Raw genomic sequence first — 21,500 nt, 5'->3', positions numbered from 1 at the left:
GCCCAACTGGGGGCGGTGTATCCAGGGTCACGCGTGTCATCTAAATCCACCCTGCTGGAGGCGCTGTGTCCAGTCGCGCGTGGCCGTAACATTTTTTTTAGCAAACTCTATGCAGGCTTTCAGATGTCTGGCACTGAGGAGAGGCTTCCGTCGGGCCACTATGCCATAAAGGCCTGACTGGTGGAGGGCTGTAGTGATAGTTGGCTTTGTGCCACTTTCTCCCACCTCTCTACTGCATCTATGGAGCTCTTCTCCCACAATTGCTCAGTTTGGCTGGACGGCCAGGTCTAGGAAGAGTTCTGATGGTCCCAAACTTCTTCCATTTAAGGATTATGGAGGCCACTGTGCTCTTAGGAACCTTGAGCACTGCAGAAATTCTTTTGTATCCTTGGCCAGATCTGTGCCTTGCCACAATTCTGTCTCTGAGCGCCTTGGCCAGTTCCTTTGACCTCATGATTCTCATTTGGTCTGACATGCACTGTGAGCTGTGAGGTCTTATATAGACAGGTGTGTGCCTTTACAAATCAAGTCCTATCAGTTTAATTAAACACAGCTGGACTCCAATGAAGGAATAGAACCATCTCAAGGAGGATCACAAGGAAATGGACAGCATGTGACTTAAATATGAGTGTCTAAGCAAAGGATCTGAATACTTTTGATCATGTGATATATCAGTTTTTCTTTTTTAATAAATTTGAAAAAAATTCTAAATTTCTGTTTTTTTTTTCAGTCAAGATGGGGGCAGAGTGTACAATAATGAGAAAAAAAATGAACTTTTTTGAATTTGGCTGCAATGAAACGAGTGAAAAATGGAAAGGGGTCTGAATACTTTCCGTACCCACTGTATGTGTACAGCTTACATGACGTGTGTATATGTATACGTGATGCGTGACTGTATATACAGCGGTCATGACATGTATATACTGCATATGTGATGTGTGTATGTAATGTGTATATACGTGATATGCATGTAACGTTTTCTGTATATACCGCGTATGTGATGTGTATGGAACGTGTGTGTATATACCGCGTACATGATGTGTATGTAATGTGTGTATATACCGCGTATGTGATGTGTGTGTAACGTGTATATACCGCGTACATGATGTGTATGTAATGTGTGTATATACCGCGTATGTGATGTGTGTGTAACGTGTATATACCGCGTACGTGATGTGTATGTAACGTTTGTGTATATACCGCGTAAGTGATGTGTGTATATACCACGTACGTGATGTGTATGTAACGTGTGTATATACCACGTACATGATGTGTATGTAACGTGTGTGTATACACTGCGTATGTGATGTGTATGTAATGTGTGTATATACCGCGTACATGATGTGTATGTAACGTGTGTATATACCGTGTATGTGACGTGTATGTGACGTGTGTGTATATTTAAAGCTGCCCATACACCTTAGACAGCTGACACTTGTTTTGCCACAGGTACTCCCCTAGCCCCCATACACACATTTCCCAAGTGGGGACAGGACCATAAGCCGCTTATAGAGAACTATGATTGCAGATCATCTTCTAGGAGGACTCAAAATCAAAATATGTGTGTACCTTCTCTCCTCCACAATCATCTCTCGGGGGATCCAAGCAGTCGCCTATCTGCAGTAGATGGTTGATCGGTGCCACCAAACTCAGTAGGTATGTGTATGGGGGTGAGGAAGAAACTGAGGGCATGAAGAGCGATGACGATGGAACCTTCCCCCTTTACATATCACTCCCATGTCTGCGAGGCCTTCATGCTGCCCCATAGTCTGACCTTACATATCTGTAAAAGTCACCCAAAAACTGAACCACAAGTGTCTGTTACATTATTTCACCTCTTATTTCACCCTCTGCACCTTCTACAAAAAAACCTGTCAACCCCATATATTGACCTTCAGGGTCTGAGAATATCCTGACAACCTATAAATTGACCTTCACTGTCTGTCATGGTCCTGACACCCCATTACCTGTCATCCCTTCAGCCCAAGATATGCTTTAACCCCTTCTACGAGGATCCATTTGCCATCTCATACCCCTACTGGGTGGCCATGATATGTGGTGGCCAGGTATCACAGTCTCATGGCCCAGACTGCTGACTGTGCCCCCTGCCGGTCTCTACCACCCCCTGCACGACATACTAAAATGTGCTTTTTATTTGCCCATGTCCTTTAACTGTTTCATTCTCTTGGATGTGGTATGAGTGTGTGCAGCGATGTCATGGGCCATTGAGACCAGTAAAGTTGTGCTGTTCTGAGTGAGGGCAGCATGTGGCCGTGTTGTCGTTGTGCAGTAGCAACGGTGTTTGGTGCGGTGGTGTGCTGTCTGTGTGATGTCGTCGGTTCTGCTGTCCATGTGGCGATGGGTTGATTGTCTGGTATATATGGATGATGTGAGGTGTCACAGTGTGCATGGAGACGCCACTCCTTCCTTTCGGGGTACCCCAGACCCTACAAGCTGGAGATCCTGACAGTCTCCTGGTAATATCTGGCGGTCACACTGGAATTCCTCATGACGCCAGCATTCGGTGATGAGGGCTCATCTGGAGTGTTGGCGGGCGGCGTTGGGATGCTGATAATGGCAGCTGTCAGATCGGACGTCTCACAATTAAGCTTCAGGTTCCCGTGGGTTTTGGCATTGAGACTGGAGCGACTGGAAAGAAAGAAGACAAAACCCACACAGCATAAGACACGGGAAAGATTTCTTGGGTGTGGATGCAGAGCCTCAGGGAGGCTTTATTCATAGCACTGGATCCAATTATTGATTGGTTGGTGCCCCCCTGGAACCCAGTGCCCCCCTGCTCCAATGCCACCCCCAGCAATGTAACCTGTGTGGTCAGGAAGACCTCCAATCTGCAGATATCCTCAGAAGCACATCACTTTCCAGAAGGTGGAGAGGAACATCCAGGTGGTGGAAATGGACCCAAGGATCCTGCTGCCACATACAGAGACTCTGGTACAAATGACACTGGGGCCGGAGGGGCCTGGTACAGATGATCACTGGGGCCAGAGGGGCCTGGTATAAATGGCACTGGGGCCAGAGGGGCCTGGTATAAATGGCACAGGGGCCGGATGGGCCTTGTACAGATGAGCACTGGGGCCATAGGGGCCTGGTATAAATGGCACTGGGTCTGGAGTGGCCTGGTACAGATGACCACTGGGGCCAAAGGGGCCTGGTATAAATGGCACTTGGGCTGGAGGGGCCTGCTACAGATAAGCACTGGGGCCGGATGGGCCTGGTATAAATGACACTGGTGCCGGAGGGGCCTGGTACAGATGAGCCCTGGGGCCCATACACAATAGATGACTGATGTAGGATGAGATGCCTTGCCTCTCCCCATAATGGAGGGTAGGGCATGCTGGATTCCCACAAACGACCACCAGAGGTGTCTGATAGCAGTTTATTTCCTTCTCCCCACATACATGCTTGGTGTGTGGGGGAAGGGGAGCAATAGTTTTGGGTTGAATGTGCATTTGGATGGCACCTTAAAGTCCACCTTTATGCATCTGACTAAGGACAACAGAAAACTACAGAGCCCCTCAGGGAACAGGTGGCAGCAGAGGCCGCAGTATTGGGCAGAGGTGCTGAAGTGTCCACAATCCCCCGCCCTCACAGAACAGGTCAGGCAGTGCTCTGGACACAGGAGTGATCCTATTCATTATTTATGTCTATTAATGTACTTATTTAAGACAGCTTTGGGCTGGGCAGAGATCATTGTGACTGCTGCCTCCGCCACATCTACTGAATCTGTGTGTGATAATAGCCTGTGGCTTATAATGTCTGATATATAATATACGGAGGGATTCTTCTATGAGTAAAATGTCCCTTCCAGTGGCACTGGTCAGCATTTTACATATCACTAGGGAAGATGACAGTAAAACATCCTAAGGAATTAATTTTTTTACCCAACGGGAGAGGTCTAAGGAAAGCCTTCTGCTATGGAGCCTTACATGACTACTGGGGAAGAGGAGGGAGCCTGCTGTGACTACTGGGGAAGAGGAGGGAGCCTGCTGTGACTACTGGGGAAGAGGAGGGAGCCTGCTGTGACTACTGGGGAAGAGGAGGGAGCCTGCTGTGACTACTGGGGAAGAGGAGGGAGCCTGCTGTGACTACTGGGGAACCAGAGCCTTGGACCAGTGGCAGCAGTGGAGATCTGTCCGACTCAGAAGGGGCCAGCAGCAGCTGTAGCTCCCGGAGTGGAATAGACTCTTGCTTGCCACTTATTCTGCTGCATCTGGGCGGATCTGACCCTCAAATGCGGATGCAGCTTGTGCTACAAGAATGCAATGCAGAGCATGAGTTGGCAGAGCAGCAGGCCTAGGCCGAGCGAGAAGCGCAGTGCAGCAGGCCTAGGCCGAGCGAGAAGCGCAGTGCAGCAGGCCTAGGCCGAGCGAGAAGCGCAGTGCAGCATCATCTACACAATCTCCTCGGCACCGCGCTCCTGCGCTGGAGAATATGTATGATGGGTATATGGGCATGGGACTATGGGATGGAGGATGTGTGATGGGTATATGGGCACGGGACTATGGGATGGCGGATATGTATGACGGGTATATGGGCACGGGACTATGGGATGGAGGATGTGTATGATGGGTATATGGGCACGGGACTATGTGATGGTGGATATGTATTATGGGTATATGAGCACGGGACTATGGGATGGAGGATATGTATGATGGGTATATGGGCATGGGACTATGAGATGAAGGATGTGTGATGGGTATATGGGCACTCGACTATGGGATGGAGGATGTGTATAATGGGTATATGGACACGGGACTATGGGATGGAGAATGTGTGATGGGTATATGGGCACGGGACTATGGGATGGAGAATATGTATGATGGGTATATGGGCACGGGCCGATGGGATCGTGGATATGTATGATGGGTATATGGGCACGGGACTATGGGATGGAGGATAATTATAATTTGCTATAACTAACCATAGTTAGTTACTATGCCCGGGCAGCGCCGGGCTCTTCAGCTAGTATATATATATATATATATATATATATATATATATATATATGAGAAACAAAAGGAAATCCAGCAAGAACTCAGCAAACCAGGATTGGAGTAAAATGATGCTTTTCTTTATTTCTTCAACAAGGTATAAAAACGACCCACAAGAATCAGAAACCAGAGTGTATGGCAGAAATTAGCGCAAATGGGACTACGCGTTTCGGCGGCCTAATCCGCCTTCTTCACGGTCCAAACCTACGGTAATCTGCTCCTTGTATGTGGAGCCATATAAAAGGCAATCCTGAATAAAATTAGTGCAAATGATTACAAACATGTGTGCAGAAAAAAGGTGTAACACATTCGCTACTGTGGATTAACTAACAGCATTGCTACAAAACAGACAACTGTTTCTTATGTAATAAAAAATACAAGTAAACGTCCTAGAAAATGACATGATGTATAGGATGATGGAAAAAAAAAATAAATTTAAATTTGAAAAAAAAAAATTCTTATATTTAACATGAATAAAATGAACGCCACTGAAACCTCAATAATGCAGAATAATATCTGTACGGCTATTAAATCCTAAAGGAGTTCTTGTACCCATTTCAAAAATCCATTTACTTTCTCCAGCTAGAACCTTCCTGCGTAAGTCCCCCCCTCTAAGAGGTTTTTTTACTTGTTCAATTCCCATTAAGGAAAAACTAGATAAATTACCACTATGAATTTTAGAGAATTGGCGTGAAACAACTGAAGCTCCAACCAAAGGTAAATTTTTAGCATCCAATATGTGTTTTCTCATCCTGGTTTTCAATGAATTCATGGTACAACCAATATACTGAAGTCTACAAGAGCTGCAGCTGATCAAATAGATCACATTTTCAGTGTTGCAGTTTATAAAAGATGTAACACTAAACTCTTTATTATTAGAAAATGAAGAAAAAACTTATGATTTATTGGCAAAGCCGCAGCAGATTCAGACATTAGCTCCACATTTGAAGAAACCCACAGTTTGTATAGTTTTTAACCAATTATTGGACTTCTTATTCTGATCAATAAACATGCTAGGAGACAATAAAGACACTAAGGTAGGTGCCCGTTTAGCTACAAACGCCACATTGTGATTATTTACAATATTTTTTAAAACATCATCCTGCGTTAAGAGTGGCAAGTACCGTTTTATAATGCTAACTATGGTATTGTATTGTGGGCTGTAATTAGTACTAAATACCACCTTCGAATCAAATGAGTTCATTGAACGTCTCTCAGTTTTCTCCTGAAGAAGTGAACTTCTATCAATATTATTAACAATTCCTTTAGCTCTGCTAAGTGACCACTTAGAATATCCTCTTTTTAATAGGTTAGTGCAGGTTTTGTTGGCTTCCATCTCAAAGTCCGTATCCAAGGTGCTGTTTCTTTTTAATCTAGTAAGTTCACCTACTGGAATATTTTTTATAACATGTTTGGGATGGTTAGAAGTTGCCATGAGAATGCTGTTGCATGCCGTGGGTTTCCTATAAGGGGCCACGGTAACTTTACTCCCACTGCTGTCTCCAAATAACAATAAATCCAGAAAATTGATGGAACACATGTCACTAGAACTGGTAAAGCGTAAATTGAAATCATTGTTATTCAGATAAACAACAAACTCATCCAAAGATAAGGCGTCACCCCTCCAGATAAACATCAAGTCATCAATATAGCGTCCCAGCCATATAATGTTGTCCTTAAAGGGATTATCCTCAATATAAATATATTTTTCCTCCCAAACGGACATAACGATGTTCGCTAGGGACGGAGAAAATTTCGCACCCATACTCACGCCCTGTATCTGGAGAAAATACCTCTCATCAAAAGAAAAGTAATTATGCGTTAGTAAGAATCGTATGGCCTTCAAAAGGAAAGTTTGAATATGAGCTGGATATTTGCTGTACTTAGATAGTATTCGGCACAGCTTATAGCAACATGATGGGGGATAGAAGGATATAGTCCTACTACATCACAAGAGAGCCAAGAATAGTCAGCCTGCTATTGAATTTTCTCTAATATAGAAACAGTGACTTTTGTGCCTCTCAAACTTTGGTGGGATCATAACTCTCTCAATGGTTATCTGGAGAGAAAAATGATCCCCCGTGGACTGCGTTTGAATAAACAACCCACAACTTCTTATGGTATGGATTTCCAGACGAATTGGAATAAGGTTCTAAGTGAATGTTCACTAAAATTAATTGAACTGATTATAGATGAGGAATCTAAAGAGCTGGATAAATTGAATGTTGAAATTGAGATGGTGAAAAAGTCTGTTAATGATTTGCCTATATCAGACAATAAAACCAAGTTCTTGGAGAGAATGCATAACAACTTAAAAAGAAGGGAGAACTCTATAGTATCCATCAAAAAAAGAAAATTTATAAGAGATTTGGAGGACTATAAGAGTAACAAAGTTTACAACTGGTCGCATTACCCTCCATCTATACTCAAAAGAAAAAAATCTTGGTTTAAAAAATCCAAAGTCTCTTTCAGCAATTCCTCTGCTATTTCAGACACCTCATTTGGAGAAACTTCTGATGAACTAATGGACTCTTCTATTTCCTCATTACCTACTGATCAGAATATAAATAAAAAACATTATAAAAGAGATTTTCTGCAAGAAGGAGCCATGCCAAAAAACGATCGAGGAGGAGGGGTGGCAGAAAACACAGGGCCAACCGGCTCATGTCTGAGAACAAGGAAGCGGAAAATATGAACATTCCTATCTTTAATCTGTCGAGTTATATTCTTACAGAACCGCAGATATCGCTGCTATCAAAAGGACTGGGTTTTTCACCTTGTAAAAAATGTGATCTTTATGACACTATAGTAGATATCAATAGATTTGCGCGTAATTTGACTCTGAAAGTTCATATCAGCAAAGAGGCTGTACAATCTGCGTATGATTCTGCTTTACCTGTTACCAATATTAATACTGATTGTTTGTATTTTTCTGATCAATGTACCCTGCAAAATCTTAGACAGCTGGATAGTGATGATAACATATTAAGTGAGGTTAATTTAAATAATGTCTTTAAAACATATAACACACAATTTTCTCCAATTAAATCCAGGCCACCTTCTTTAGATTTTTTTCAGGAAGCCATAGAGAATGAACTGGTTTCATTATATCACGCTGAGGGTTCAGCCCGGGTTAAATATAACTTAAGTAAAGCTGAGCACAGGGCGATCCGTGAGTTGAGGGCAAATGGTGACCTCCTTGTCACGTCTGCTGACAAGGCGGGGGGCTATTGTGATCCTCAATTCGGGACTTTATAAAAAAATGAATCTTTCCAGTCTAGAAGATACTAATGTTTATAATGAATTACATTCTAATCCGACCTCTTTTTTCAATTTAAAATTATCCCAGCTGCTACAAGAGGGTGTAAATGAGGGTGCTATTTCTGAAAAAATACAAAAGTATATCTATTGTGTTTCACCTATTATTCCAGTGTACCACTCACTTCCCAAGGTACATAAAGAAATCTTTCCCCCTCCTTTTAGACCAATAGTCTCAGGGATAGGCTCATTTAGTGAGAGACTGGGGGAATGGGTGGATCCCTACCTCCAACCTTTGGTACCTTTGACACCAAGTTATTTGAGAGGCACAAAAGTCACTGTTTCTATATTAGAGAAAATTCAATAGCAGGCTGACTATTCTTGGCTCTCTTGTGATGTAGTAGGACTATATCCTTCTATCCCCCATCATGTTGCTATAAGCTGTGCCGAATACTATCTAAGTACAGCAAATATCCAGCTCATATTCAAACTTTCCTTTTGAAGGCCATACGATTCTTACTAACGCATAATTACTTTTCTTTTGATGAGAGGTATTTTCTCCAGATACAGGGCGTGAGTATGGGTGCGAAATTTTCTCCGTCCCTAGCGAACATCGTTATGTCCGTTTGGGAGGAAAAATATATTTATATTGAGGATAATCCCTTTAAGGACAACATTATATGGCTGGGCCGCTACATTGATGACTTGATGTTTATCTGGAGGGGTGACGCCTTATCTTTGGATGAGTTTGTTGTTTATCTGAATAGCAATGATTTCAATTTACGCTTTACTAGCTCTAGTGACATGTGTTCCATCAATTTTCTGGATTTATTGTTATTTGGAGACAGCAGTGGGAGTAAAGTTACTGTGGCCCCTTATAGGAAACCCACGGCATGCAACAGCATTCTCATGGCAACTTCTAACCATCCCATACATGTTATTAAAAATATTCCAGTAGGTGAACTTACTAGATTAAAAAGAAACAGCACCTTGGATACGGACTTTGAGATGGAAGCCAACAAAACCTGCACTAACCTATTAAAAAGAGGATATTCTAAGTGGTCACTTAGCAGAGCTAGAGGAATTGTTAATAATATTGATAGAAGTTCACTTCTTCAGGAGAAAACTGAGAGACGTTCAATGAACTCATTTGATTCGAAGGTGGTATTTAGTACTAATTACAGCCCACAATATAATACCATAGTCAGCATTATAAAACGGTACTTGCCACTTTTAACGCAGGATGATGTTTTAAAAAATATTGTGAATAATCACAATGTGGCGTTTGTAGCTAGACGGGCACCTACCTTAGCGTCTTTATTGTCTCCTAGCATGTTTATTGATCAGAATAAGAAGTCCAATAATTGGTTAAAAACTATACAAACTGTGGGTTTCTTCAAATGTGGAGCTAATGTCTGAATCTGCTGCGGCTTTGCTAATAAATCAAAAGTTTTTTCTTCATTTTCTAATAATAAAGAGTTTAGTGTTACATCTTTCATTAACTGCAACACTGAAAATGTGATCTATTTGATCAGCTGCAGCTCTTGTAGACTTCAGTATATTGGTTGTACCATGAATTCACTGAAAACCAGGATGAGAAAACACATATCCGATGCTAAAAATTTACCTTTGGTTGGAGCTTCAGTTGTTTCACGCCAATTCTCTAAAGTCCATAGTGGTAATTTATCAAAAAACCTCTTAGAGGGGGGGACTTACGCAGGAAGGTTCTAGCTAGAGAAAGTAAATGGATTTTTGAAATGGGTACAAGAACTCCTTTAGGATTTAATAGCCGTACAGATATTATTCTGCATTATTGAGGTTTCAGTGGCGTTCATTTTATTCATGTTAAATACAAGAATTTTTTTTTTTCAAATTTAAATTTTTTTTTTTTTTCCATCATCCTATACATCATGTCATTTTCTAGGACGTTTACTTGTATTTTTTATTACATAAGAAACAGTTGTCTGTTTTGTAGCAATGCTGTTAGTTAATCCACAGTAGCGAATGTGTTAAACCTGCACACGTTTGTAATCATTTGCACTAATTTTATTCAGGATTGCCTTTTCTATGGCTCCACATACAAGGAGCAGATTAGGTTTGGACCGTGAAGAAGGCGGATTAGGCCGCCGAAACGCGTAGTCCCATTTGCGCTAATTTCTGCCATACACTCTGGTTTCTGATTCTTGTGGGTCGTTTTTATACCTTGTTGAAGAAATAAAGAAAAGCATCATTTTACTCCAATCCTGGTTTGCTGAGTTCTTGCTGGATTTCCTTTTTGTTCTCTTATTGAAGGATTTACTCCTAATCCAGTCCGTGCAGGTACTTGATTACCAGATGGAAAGACCCAGGAATCTCATTGCTGCAGCTGGACACTGACACACATACTCATATATATATATATATATATACATACTGTACATATATACACACACACACTTCGGTACGGTCAGTACTCCACAATAACAGAAGAACTCCTGTCTGCCACTGCCGAAAATGCATCTCCTATAAATATTGGATCACTGCAAACACCAATATTCACCACTGGCTCCCAAAAGTCTTTGATCGGTGCTTTGAACAGTGGAAGCTCTTGCCTTGGAAATGTACTTCTCCGCCTGCCTCTGAGTAAAAAAAACGCCTAGCCTCGGTGCCTGGTTCTCAGAGCAGATCTATGCTGTAATTACCTGTTCATGGCAGGGGGTCCTACTTCAATGGAGGTTGAAGTGTCCGCTCCTTCTCACTTCTCCAGTTATATTTAATCCCATTTGTTCAATGTGAAGGTGATATGTGTCACGCCGCTGCTGCGTCCGCTGCTGCATTCGCTGCCGCGCCCCTCCGCGGTCCTCTCACATCTGCTCCAGCAGGCCCGGGTCACGCCACCGCTGCGGTCGCTGCCGCACTCCTCCTCGGCCCCCTCACCTCCGCTCCAGCAGTCCCGTGTCATGCCACTCTGCTCAGAAGGGCGCGCGCTCTCCATTTCCCCTGAAGGCGCGCGCCTCCTCCTTTTCTCGGCTGTGGGAGGGGGTCATAACCGGAAGTCCCAGGCACATTCCCTATATCAGGCCGCCTCTTCCTCCTGGCGGTGCCTGATGATCACTTGTGCCCAGCTAGTGTCTCTGGCTCCTCGTTCCCCTGTGCGCTCCTCTGCCTGCAGCTTCCTCTTTCCAGTCCTCTGCTTACCGTGATCTCTGCTCCTTTCTCTTCTAGGTCCTGCTAGTCCGTGGCTCCACTCTGTCCTGTGCTGTCTTGCAGCTGCGCCCTCCTGTCTATGTCCGCACCCTGCCGATTAGCCTCCATTCAAGGCTCGTTCGCCGTCCTGGTTCCCGTCCCGGGGAGATCTTCCACCAGCCTCTCCACCCTCCTGTCGTGCCTCCTGTATCCTGCCAAGGGTACCAGCTGCCGTGGTAATAGTTACCCGCGGGCCTGCCCCAAACACTCCCTGTATAGGGGGTGGTCCACCTGGTCAGCTCGCCCGTGGGAGGTTCGTTGCCACGGTCCAGTGGGTCCACTCCAGGAGCTTCTCATAAAGTATCACAGTATCATCAGGCCATAGATCCCGCTGGTTCCCAGACCCCAACCCAAAAGGAACTTCTGTTCCTCCGGGAGAATCAGGCGAGGATAATGTCATTTCTTAAGTCCATGGAGTCCCGTCTGTCATCTATACAGGCATCTGATCCGGGAGGTGCCTCTCAGATCACCACTCTCCAGCAGGAGCTTGCTCAGCAGCGCGATACCCAGGCCCACATCTTAAATTACATGGCCTCAGTAGTTAACCGCCTGCTAGCCCTCCAGACCGCGACTGCTGTCCCTGCCCAGGCAGCAGTACCGCTTCCACCACCCCGTTTGGCTAAACCCCTGCGCTATAGCGGAGATCCTAAGCTGTGTCGGGGGTTTCTTAACCAGTGTCAGCTCCATTTTGAATTGTCGCCTTTGCAGTTTCCCACCGACCGAGCCAAAGTAGCCTTTGTGGTATCCCACTTAGAGGGGGAGGCGCTGGCCTGGGTAAATCCCTTGTGGGAGCGGGACGATCCTTTAGTCTCTCAGCTTGCTGCCTTCCTGGAGACTTTTCGGAAGGTCTTCGACGAACCCGGTCGCCTGGTCTCAACCACCGAGGCTTTATTCAACCTCTGCCAGGGTTCCCTCTCTGTAGGGCAGTACGCTATCCAGTTCCGTACGTTGTCCTCTGAGCTAGGATGGAACGAGGCCCTGGTGGGGGCTTTTTGGCACGGTTTGTCCGCTCGAATCAAAGATGAATTGGCAGGGAGGGACACGCCTACGTCTTTGGATGACCTCATTTCCCTGGCGACTCGAATCGACCTCCGTTTCCAGGAGCGCTCCCGCGAGGCCACCAGGGAGAGGCGACCTTTCCGTTCATCTCCCTCTACACGCAGCCCCTCTCGCCCGTGATTTTCTGCTGCGGCATCTGCCCCGGAACCCATGCAGGTGGACCGTCTTAAGCCAGCGGAGCAGCGTCGCCAGGAGAGGTTCACGCATGGCCTGTGTCTCTATTGTGGCAGTGCCGCCCACCTCCTGCGTTCCTGTCCAGTGAGGCCGGGAAACGCCTCCGCCTAGGACAGGTAAGAGAGGCCTCCCTAGGTGTCAGTGACACCTCTCTACCCTTAACCCTTTCTGTTTTGTTGATCCTGGGTTCCAAACGTCTTTCCGAGGTAGCCTATATTGATTCGGGGGCCGCGGGGAACTTCATCCAACTCGAGGCGGTTGAAAGATTTCGGATACCTGTCAGGTCCTTGGAGTTTCCCCAGCAGTTAGCCTCTGTGGACGGTGCTCCCCTGCGCGAGACCGTTACCTTGGTCACCGAAGAGGTGGAGTTACAGATTGGAGCCTTGCACTGAGAGAAGATAGCTTTCTTCGTACTGCCTTCACTATCCCATACCAGGCTGTTAGGTCTTCCTTGGTTAAGGATACATGAACCTGTCCTGGATTGGCGATCTGGGGACATTCTTCGTTGGGGCCAGTCCTGTCATACTAAGTGCCTCCTTCCTGTGCAGCCTCCCAAAACCTCACCACCGGCCTCGGCCCCAGCTGGTTTGCCTTTGGCCTATTGGGCCTTCGCCGACGTTTTCGACAAGAAGGAGGCAGAGAGTCTTCCTCCACACCGGCCTTATGATTGTCCGATCGATCTTGTTCCAGGTTCTGCTCCACCCCGAGGGCGGATTTATCCTCTGAATCCTCTTGAGTCCCAAGCCATGACCGAATACATTCAGGAGAATTTGGCCAGAGGTTTCATCCGGAAATCGTCTTCACCCACTGGAGCAGGCTTCTTCTTTGTCAAGAAGAAGGATGGGTCTCTTCGGCCTTGTATTGACTACCGGGGTCTTAATGAGATCACGATCAAAAACAAGTACCCACTACCTCTTATTCCCGAGTTATTCGATCGACTGCGTGGGGCGCGAATTTTTACCAAACTGGACCTCCGTGGAGCCTACAACCTCATCCGTATTCGCTCCGGAGATGAATGGAAGACCGCTTTCAACACCAGGGATGGGCACTACGAGTACCTGGTTATGCCCTTCGGTTTGTGCAACGCTCCCGCAGTATTCCAGGAGTTTGTTAATGACATCTTCCGTGACCTTCTGTACTCCTGCGTGGTAGTGTATTTGGACGATATCCTCGTCTTCTCTCCTGACCTGTCCGCCCACAGGCGAAATGTTCGTCAAGTATTGTTGTGCCTGAGAGAGAACCGCCTGTATGCTAAGCTGGAGAAGTGCGCCTTTGAACAGTCCTCCCTTCCGTTCTTAGGCTACATCATCTCCGACTCAGGCTTACGAATGGACCCAGAGAAGGTGTCAGCCGTGCTCAACTGGCCGCGTCCCCATGGTGTTAAGGCAATACAGCGATTTCTTGGCTTCTCGAATTATTACCGGCAGTTCATTCCCCACTTTTCCTCTTTGACCGGTCCCATCTCCTCCTTGATCCGCAAGGGAGCGAATCCCCAAGTCTGGCCACCCGAGGCCGAGAACGCCTTTTTGTCGCTGAAACGAGCCTTCGCTACGGCTCCTGTGCTCCATCGCCCGGAGGCTAACAAACCCTTCGTCCTCGAGGTGCATGCTTCGGCAACTGGGGCCGGAGCTGTGCTTTCTCAGAAATCCTCCTCCGGTCGGCTTGTTACATGCGGATTCTTCTCCAAGACATTCTCCACCTCGGAACGGAACTATTCCATTGGAGATCGGGAACTGCTAGCCATCAAGCTAGCCCTGGAGGAATGGAGATACCTATTGGAGGGAGCCGTACATCCGTTTACTATCTACACGGACCATAAAAATCTGGCTTACATTCGATCGGCACAGAGACTCAACCCTCGGCAGGCCAGGTGGTCTCTGTTCTTCGGACGATTCGACTTCGATCTACACTTCCGTCCCGGTAACAAGAACCTCAAGGCTGATGCTTTGTCCAGGTCTTTCCTTTCGGCAGATATTGAGGAGGAACCAACGTACATCTTGGATCCCTCCAGGCTCATAATAGTGGTACCTGTCACGTTAGTTTCGCCCCCCCGGTAAAACTTTTGTGCCTGTGAAGGACCGGAGACGGGTCTTACGCTGGGGTCATGCCTCCAAACTTGCAGGTCATGCCGGCCTAAAGAAGACGCTTGCCCTTGTGTCCCGCTACTACTGGTGGTCTACCCTTCTCCAGGATGTCCGAAGTTTTGTCGCCTCCTGTCCGTCTTGTGCAAAGAACAAGGTTCCTAGGCAGCTGCCCTCCGGCCTTCTACATCCGCTTCCAGTTCCGTCGGCTCCGTGGCGACATGTTGCCATGGATTTTATCACTGATCTACCCAAGTCTGCAAACTGCACCGTCAACCTTGTGGTCGTAGACAGATTCTCCAAGATGGCCCACTTCATCTCTCTTCCTGGGCTACCCTCAGCACCTGACTTGGCGAAAATCTTCATCCATCACATCTTTCGTCTCCATGGATTACCCCAGCATATTGTTTCGGACAGAGGAGTTCAATTCACCTCTCGATTTTGGAGAGCCCTTTGCCGGTCTCTGGACATCATACTTGATTTCTCCTCCTCATACCACCCTCAGTCCAACGGTCAAGCAGAGCGGACTAACCAGAATTTGGTGAACTATCTCCGGCATTTTTCTAATGCTCACCAGAATGACTGGGCTGACTTACTCCCGTGGGCTGAATTCGCCTATAACAACCACATCAGTGAATCTTCTACCAAGTCACCTTTTTTGTCGTCTACGGGCAACATCCGGGTGTACCCTTACCGGTTCCTCCTATCTCGGGTGTACCGGCAGCAGATCTTCTGTCTGGGGATTTCTCCAGGATCTGGCAGGAGACCAAGACCGCTCTCAAGTTAACTCGTGATATGGTAAAGAGACACGCAGACAAGAGGCGCTTGGACTCCCCACTATATCATCCGGGTGATAAGGTTTGGTTATCCTCCAAGTACGTTCGCCTAAAGATTCCCTCGCACAAACTGGGACCCAGGTACATTGGTCCTTTTCAGGTCTTGAATCGCATCAACGATGTCTCCTACAAACTACGGCTTCCCGCCTCGCTTCGCATCCCCAATTCCTTTCACGTATCCCTTCTAAAACCTGTCGTTCTCAATCGCTTCCATGCCTCTCCTACCCAGTCTCCACAACCTGTCTCCGCTGACGATGTGTTTGAAGTTAACGACATCTTGGCTATGAAAAAGCAAAGAGGGAGAACCTTTTTTCTAGTTGATTGGAAAGGTTTTGGCCCCGAGGAGAGAATATCCAGGCTCCCAGGATTTTGGCTAAGTTTCTTTCCAGTTTGCAGAGAGGAGCGCGTAGAGAGGGGGGTACTGTCACGCCGCTGCTGCGTCCGCTGCCGCGCCCCTCCGCGGTCCTCTCACCTCCGCTCCAGCAGGCCCGGGTCACGCCGCTGCTGCGGTCGCTGCCGCACTCCTCCTCGGCCCCCTCACCTCGCTCCAGCAGTCCCGTGTCATGCTGCTGCAGCTGTTGCCGCGCCCATCTCCTGCACTCCGTCGGGCGTGCGCCCCTGCCTGGTGTCCTGCTCCCCAGGCGCGCGCTTCCACTCTGCTCAGGCGCGCGCTCCATTTCCCCTGAAGGCGCGCGTCTCCTCCTTCTCTCGGCTCTGGGAGGGGGTCATAACCGGAAGTCCCAGGCACATTCCCTATATCAGGCCGCCTCTTCCTCCTGGCGGTGCCTGATGATCACTTGTGCCCAGCTAGTGTCTCTGGCTCCTAGTTCCCCTGTGCGCTCCTCTGCCTGCAGCTTCCTCTTTCCAGTCCTCTGCTTACCCGTGATCTCTGCTCCTTTCTCTTCTAGGTCCTGCTAGTCCGTGGCTCCACTCTGTCCTGTGCTGTCTTGCAGCTGCGCCCTCCTGTCTATGTCCGCACCCTGCCGTTTAGCCTCCATTCAAGTCTCGTTCGCCGTCCTGGTTCCCGTCCTGGGGAGATCTTCCACCAGCCTCTCCACCCTCCTGTCGTGCCTCCTGTATCCTGCCCTGGGTACCAGCTGCCGTGGTAATAGTTACCCGCGGGCCTGCCCCAAACACTCCCTGTATAGGGGGTGGTCCACCTGGTCAGCTCGCCCGTGGGAGGTTCTTTGCCACGGTCCAGTGGGTCCACTCCAGGAGTTTCTCATAAAGTATCACAATATGTCCCATCTCTGTAGATGTCTATATGGATATGATTTTTTCTTTATGATAATATATATATGAGGTAGTTAATAGTAACAATGAGGAATAGCCAAATAAGGAGATAATGAAATACAAAAGTTTTTTTGTTGCAAGAACCAAACATCTACTGCGCATTCAGTATATCTATTAGGAGGAGATCCACATCAGTAGGAGTAAAGGTGTCATTGGGACTTGAAAAAATTAATCAGTGAAAAATAGTATAAAGCTTACCCATGAGTGACTCTTCCTGCTGTAATGACACCAGCCTCAACGCGCGTTTCAGCGCGAGCTTTTGTCAGGGGCCCCTCATACGTTTCTTTCACTTTTAAACCTTTTTGTATTAATCAACTAATAAAAACTATTTATATTTCCCATTGGGCTTAGTGCTATTTTTTTAAGGTTTTGTCAGTTTCAAAATATTAACTATTTGCTTATCACAGGTGCATTACAACTCCTTTATTATACTTTTGGGTATACATACAGTATATTATCCCATACTTGATAGAAACATCTATTCTACTTGTTATACAGCTTACGTGTCAGATATAATCTATTGCGTACCATTTATACTATTTTGAGGGAGTATTCTATACTAACGACACCACTGTGTTCCCGTGTTAATGGGGGAACTCACTGGCTAACACTTTCCATCTGCTTCTATTAATGGGGGGTACTTTTTGAATGGCACTGATTTTTATGGGGGCACGCTTCTTTTATTTCAGAAAACTCAGATGACCTTTTTCTCACTGGTCATCTGTATGGCATACATATATTTTTTGACAGCATCAGCTATTAACCATTTACAGGACCATTTACAGTTTCCAAAGTTACAGAATTGCAATATATGCGTAAAGATCGGATACTGTATGGTTGATCCCTATGAAATCTCATTTTCTTTGCACCCCCATAGACTTGGATGGGTGAGTCTCATCTGACACATGGAAGAAACTAGAGCACGCTGCGATTTTATTCACATACAGAATTGGTCTGTGAAAAAAAATTGCACATCTGCACTGCCCCATTGAACAACCAAGGTGCGGGCAGCACGGTGGCTCAGTGGTTAGCACTGTTGCTTTAAAGTTCTGGGGTCCTGGGCTCAAATCCCTTCTAGGACAACATCTGCAGGGAGTTTGTATGTGTTCCCCGTGTTTGCGTGTGTTTCCTCTGGGTTTTCTCCTACACCCCAAAGACATACTGATAGGGAACTTAGATCGTGAGCCCAATGGGGACAGCGATGGTTATGTCTGTAAAGCGCTGAGGAATATGATGATGCTATATAAGAAACTAATAACAAATAGTCTGAGTGACGTCCATTTTTTTCCATGAACAGCACTCAGACAGAAAATACAGTAGTGTGAACCTACCCTAAAAGGGAGCATTTTCTGTCTGGCACTGTACATGGGGGCACTCTGTGGCTGGTGCGGTTTATGGAAGGAAGCCTGGCTGATATGGGGGTCTGCCCTGTCTGGCAGTGTTGAAGGGGCACTTTCTTCCTAACACTGTTTATTGGGAGACGGCATGGCTGGCAGTGTCAATAGGGGCCATTCTAGTTAGCACTGTTAATAGGAGAAGGCATATCAGGCTCCATTCTCACTAACAAAGGTGGGGAACAGATCGTCACAATTGCCAGTGCATCTTTTGCTCACCTCTGGCTGAGACCCTTCTGTACATGCAGGGTATCCAGCTCTTGCATGCTGCCACGACTGACGGAGACGGTGGAGTTAGCAAGTCGTATGGCACGGCGCTTGGCTCGTCGCGGGCAGCAAGACGTAGTTAGACCCTGCTGGGAGGAGACGGAGGTGCTGCGACTGGTCCGGTACCCGATAGACTCGGTCATCAGCGCTTCACTGTAGGTGTGCTCATCTGTGAATTCGTGGCACTGGGAACAAGAAAGAAAAAGAGAAGGAGACAGCGATACAAGCCTACACCGTGCAGACGTCGGATTGTGACACCTACACTATATGGCCCCAAGCATGTGGACCCTCCAAATAACTGAGGTATGTCATCTAATTGCAAGTCAAAGTGTTCCTATACATGCTGTATGTAAATTACCATGTAGGAGTCAGGAAGGAGGAGCCACCTGGCAGAAGAGTCACGGTAGCCCAGCCCCTTCCCTGCATCGGTTTGGGTTTCTTCAGGTCCAGGAGTCCAACAGAAATCTTCCTGAGCCCATTGTAAATTCTGCGCATGCGCCATTGTCTTCTAGTCCCAGTGCAGCGGGCAGCTAGGTTTATAGTACCAGCTTTGCTCGCACGCGTTGGAAGCAAGTAGAGGACCCTTGTACACCATGTTTCTTCTGTTCATGCTCCATAACACAACAGTACATACGCTGGATTTATTCCACCCACAGTACAAGATTTTGTGCAGCATGACTCTTCTGCCAGTGGCTCCTCCTCCATGACTCCTGCAAAGGTAAATTATATCCAGCACTTGCAGTGATTAAACTTCTTTTGTTATATGACTAAAGCAGAAGCAAAAGGTAGCGGCTGAGCAAGGAGAAAACTACTGAGATGCTCTCTTTAAATGAGTATTCCGGTTACAACAAGTTATCACAAATCTACAGGATCGGAGTAGGTCAGACTCCCACCGGTCACTAGAACAATGACTGATGGGGGAGGGGTGTTAGCAATCATACCCAAACCGATATACTAGTTACGACCCATCCTTACCATAATAACTTGTTATAATCAGAATTAAAGGATAACGTTTTGTCTACCTGTACTCACCACTAGGGGGAGCTGAGGAGTGCGCTGTATACACTATATATACAGGTCCGTCTATAGATTCTTACCGTGGTCTTCTCCAGACAGTGCAGCAGATGGTGATGCTGGAGCTCGAAGGCTGAGCGGTTCTTCACGCAGAGGGCGTGCATTTCAGTGTCCTCCTGCAGAGAAGCAAACCATGCTGAGATGAGAATCCTCTCCGATCCTGTATGTGATTGTGGGGGTGATCGCATGTAGAGAGGGCTCAGGAGCCTGATTCCGAATATGTCAAATAGCTGGCGGCCAGAGATGAGCTCCAGCCATGGCTGCTAATCAGTACAATCTCTGACAGCGGCATTTAAAGGTATCTGGCAGCAGGACTTTGCTATTTAATCTGCAGGCAGCATAATGTAAGAAAAGAGACCATTATTACAGAGATGTGTCAGTTATAAGGCTATGTGCTCTAATTACAAAACAATCAGTTTTTTATCAGCAGGAAATTATCATTGCTGAACTAGGTGTCACCTGCAGGCCAGTCAGGCTAATCTGTGTAACCCCACCCCCATCACGAATTGGCAACCTGCACACAAAACTGCCAATCAGGGGTGTGGGCGGGGTTATACACAGCTCAGCATTCAGAGGACTGCTACTGTACATTTACAACAGACAAATCAGGGATTTTATCAAACCTGTACGAAGTAGTTCAGTAAGTGTTACATAGCTGGAATCAGGCTCTCTGCCCCTACATAATGCGGCTCTAAGATTACATAGCAAAACCTGATGACAGACTCTCTTTACATGGGACAAATTTCTGAATAATTTCTCCACTTAAAAAAATAAAAGATCTATACAAGATTGTTATTGCAATAATTATTCTGACCTGGAGCATCAGAGTAACTTTTACCACATTGTTTTCCAGACAAGCAAAAAACCATGGCGGAATTGCATTTAAGGCCAGGTCCACACTACCGTAGAATACGGGCGAGTGCTATGCGAGAAAACATTGTATAGCACTCCGCCCAGTGTTAATCTATGGGGCAGCTCACATCACCATTTATTTTCTCAGCCAAATTCAGTATGAGTGTAAAATCATAGCATGCTGTGATTGTCACCGAGACTCGGCTGAGACTCGCCAATGCAAGCCTATGGGTGCGAGAAAAAAATCGCACAGCACTCGGACCATGTGAGAGGTGTCCAATTTTTACACACTGGTGTCCTTTGAAAAGCCGGCAATTCATGTGCCGCGTACATTAAATTCATAGTGACAAGTTAGAATAGAATAGATAGAAAAGATATATATACACATAGAATGCAAAGATATACAATTGTGGCCAAAAGTATTGACACCTCTGCAATTCTGTCAGATAATACTCAGTTTCTTCCTGAAAATGATTGCAAACACAAATTCTTTGGTATTATTATCTTCATTTAATTTGTCTTAAATGGAAAAAACACAAAAGAGAATGAAGCAAAAAGCAAAACATTGATCATTTCACACAAAACTCCAAAAATGGGCCAGACAAAAGTATTGGCACCCTCAGCCTAATACTTGGTTGCACAACCTTTAGCCAAAATAACTGCGACCAACCGCTTCCGGTAACCATCAATGAGTTTCTTACAATGCTCTGCTGGAATTTTAGACCATTCTTCTTTGGCAAACTGCTCCAGGTCCCTGATATTTGAAGGGTGCCTTCTCCAAACTGCCATTTTTAGATCTCTTCACAGGTGTTCTATGGGATTCAGGTCTGGACTCATTGCTGGCCACCTTAGAAGTCTCCAGTGCTTTCTCTCAAACCATTTTCTAGTGCTTTTTGAAGTGTGTGTTTGGGTCATTGTCCTGCTGGAAGACCCATGACCTCTGAGGGAGACCCAGCTTTCTCACACTGGGCCCTA

The 21,500-nt window shown here is 46.3% G+C and overlaps 1 protein-coding gene across 1 annotated transcript in view; it reads right to left on the bottom strand.

Moving 5' to 3' along the window:
• Window positions 1-672: 672 nt before the first annotated feature.
• The window catches only part of KCND1 (potassium voltage-gated channel subfamily D member 1), a 98,905-nt gene continuing 78,077 nt past the window's right edge, over window positions 673-21,500 (bottom strand). The window contains exons 5-7 of the mRNA XM_073541220.1: window positions 19,697-19,789; window positions 18,552-18,784; window positions 673-2,649 (exon numbers count right to left, since the gene is read on the bottom strand). Coding sequence (XP_073397321.1) covers window positions 2,448-2,649; window positions 18,552-18,784; window positions 19,697-19,789 — 528 coding nt within the window. The 3' untranslated portion in view covers window positions 673-2,447. The remainder of the gene's footprint in view (window positions 2,650-18,551; window positions 18,785-19,696; window positions 19,790-21,500) is intronic.

The sequence above is a fragment of the Dendrobates tinctorius genome, unplaced genomic scaffold (assembly GCF_039654945.1).
Source record: "Dendrobates tinctorius isolate UK_male_01 unplaced genomic scaffold, ASM3965494v1 ptg000120l, whole genome shotgun sequence".
NCBI lineage: Eukaryota > Metazoa > Chordata > Amphibia > Anura > Dendrobatidae > Dendrobates > Dendrobates tinctorius.
Note: the sequence above shows the minus strand (reverse complement) of the source record. Positions and strands in the feature narration are given on the sequence as shown.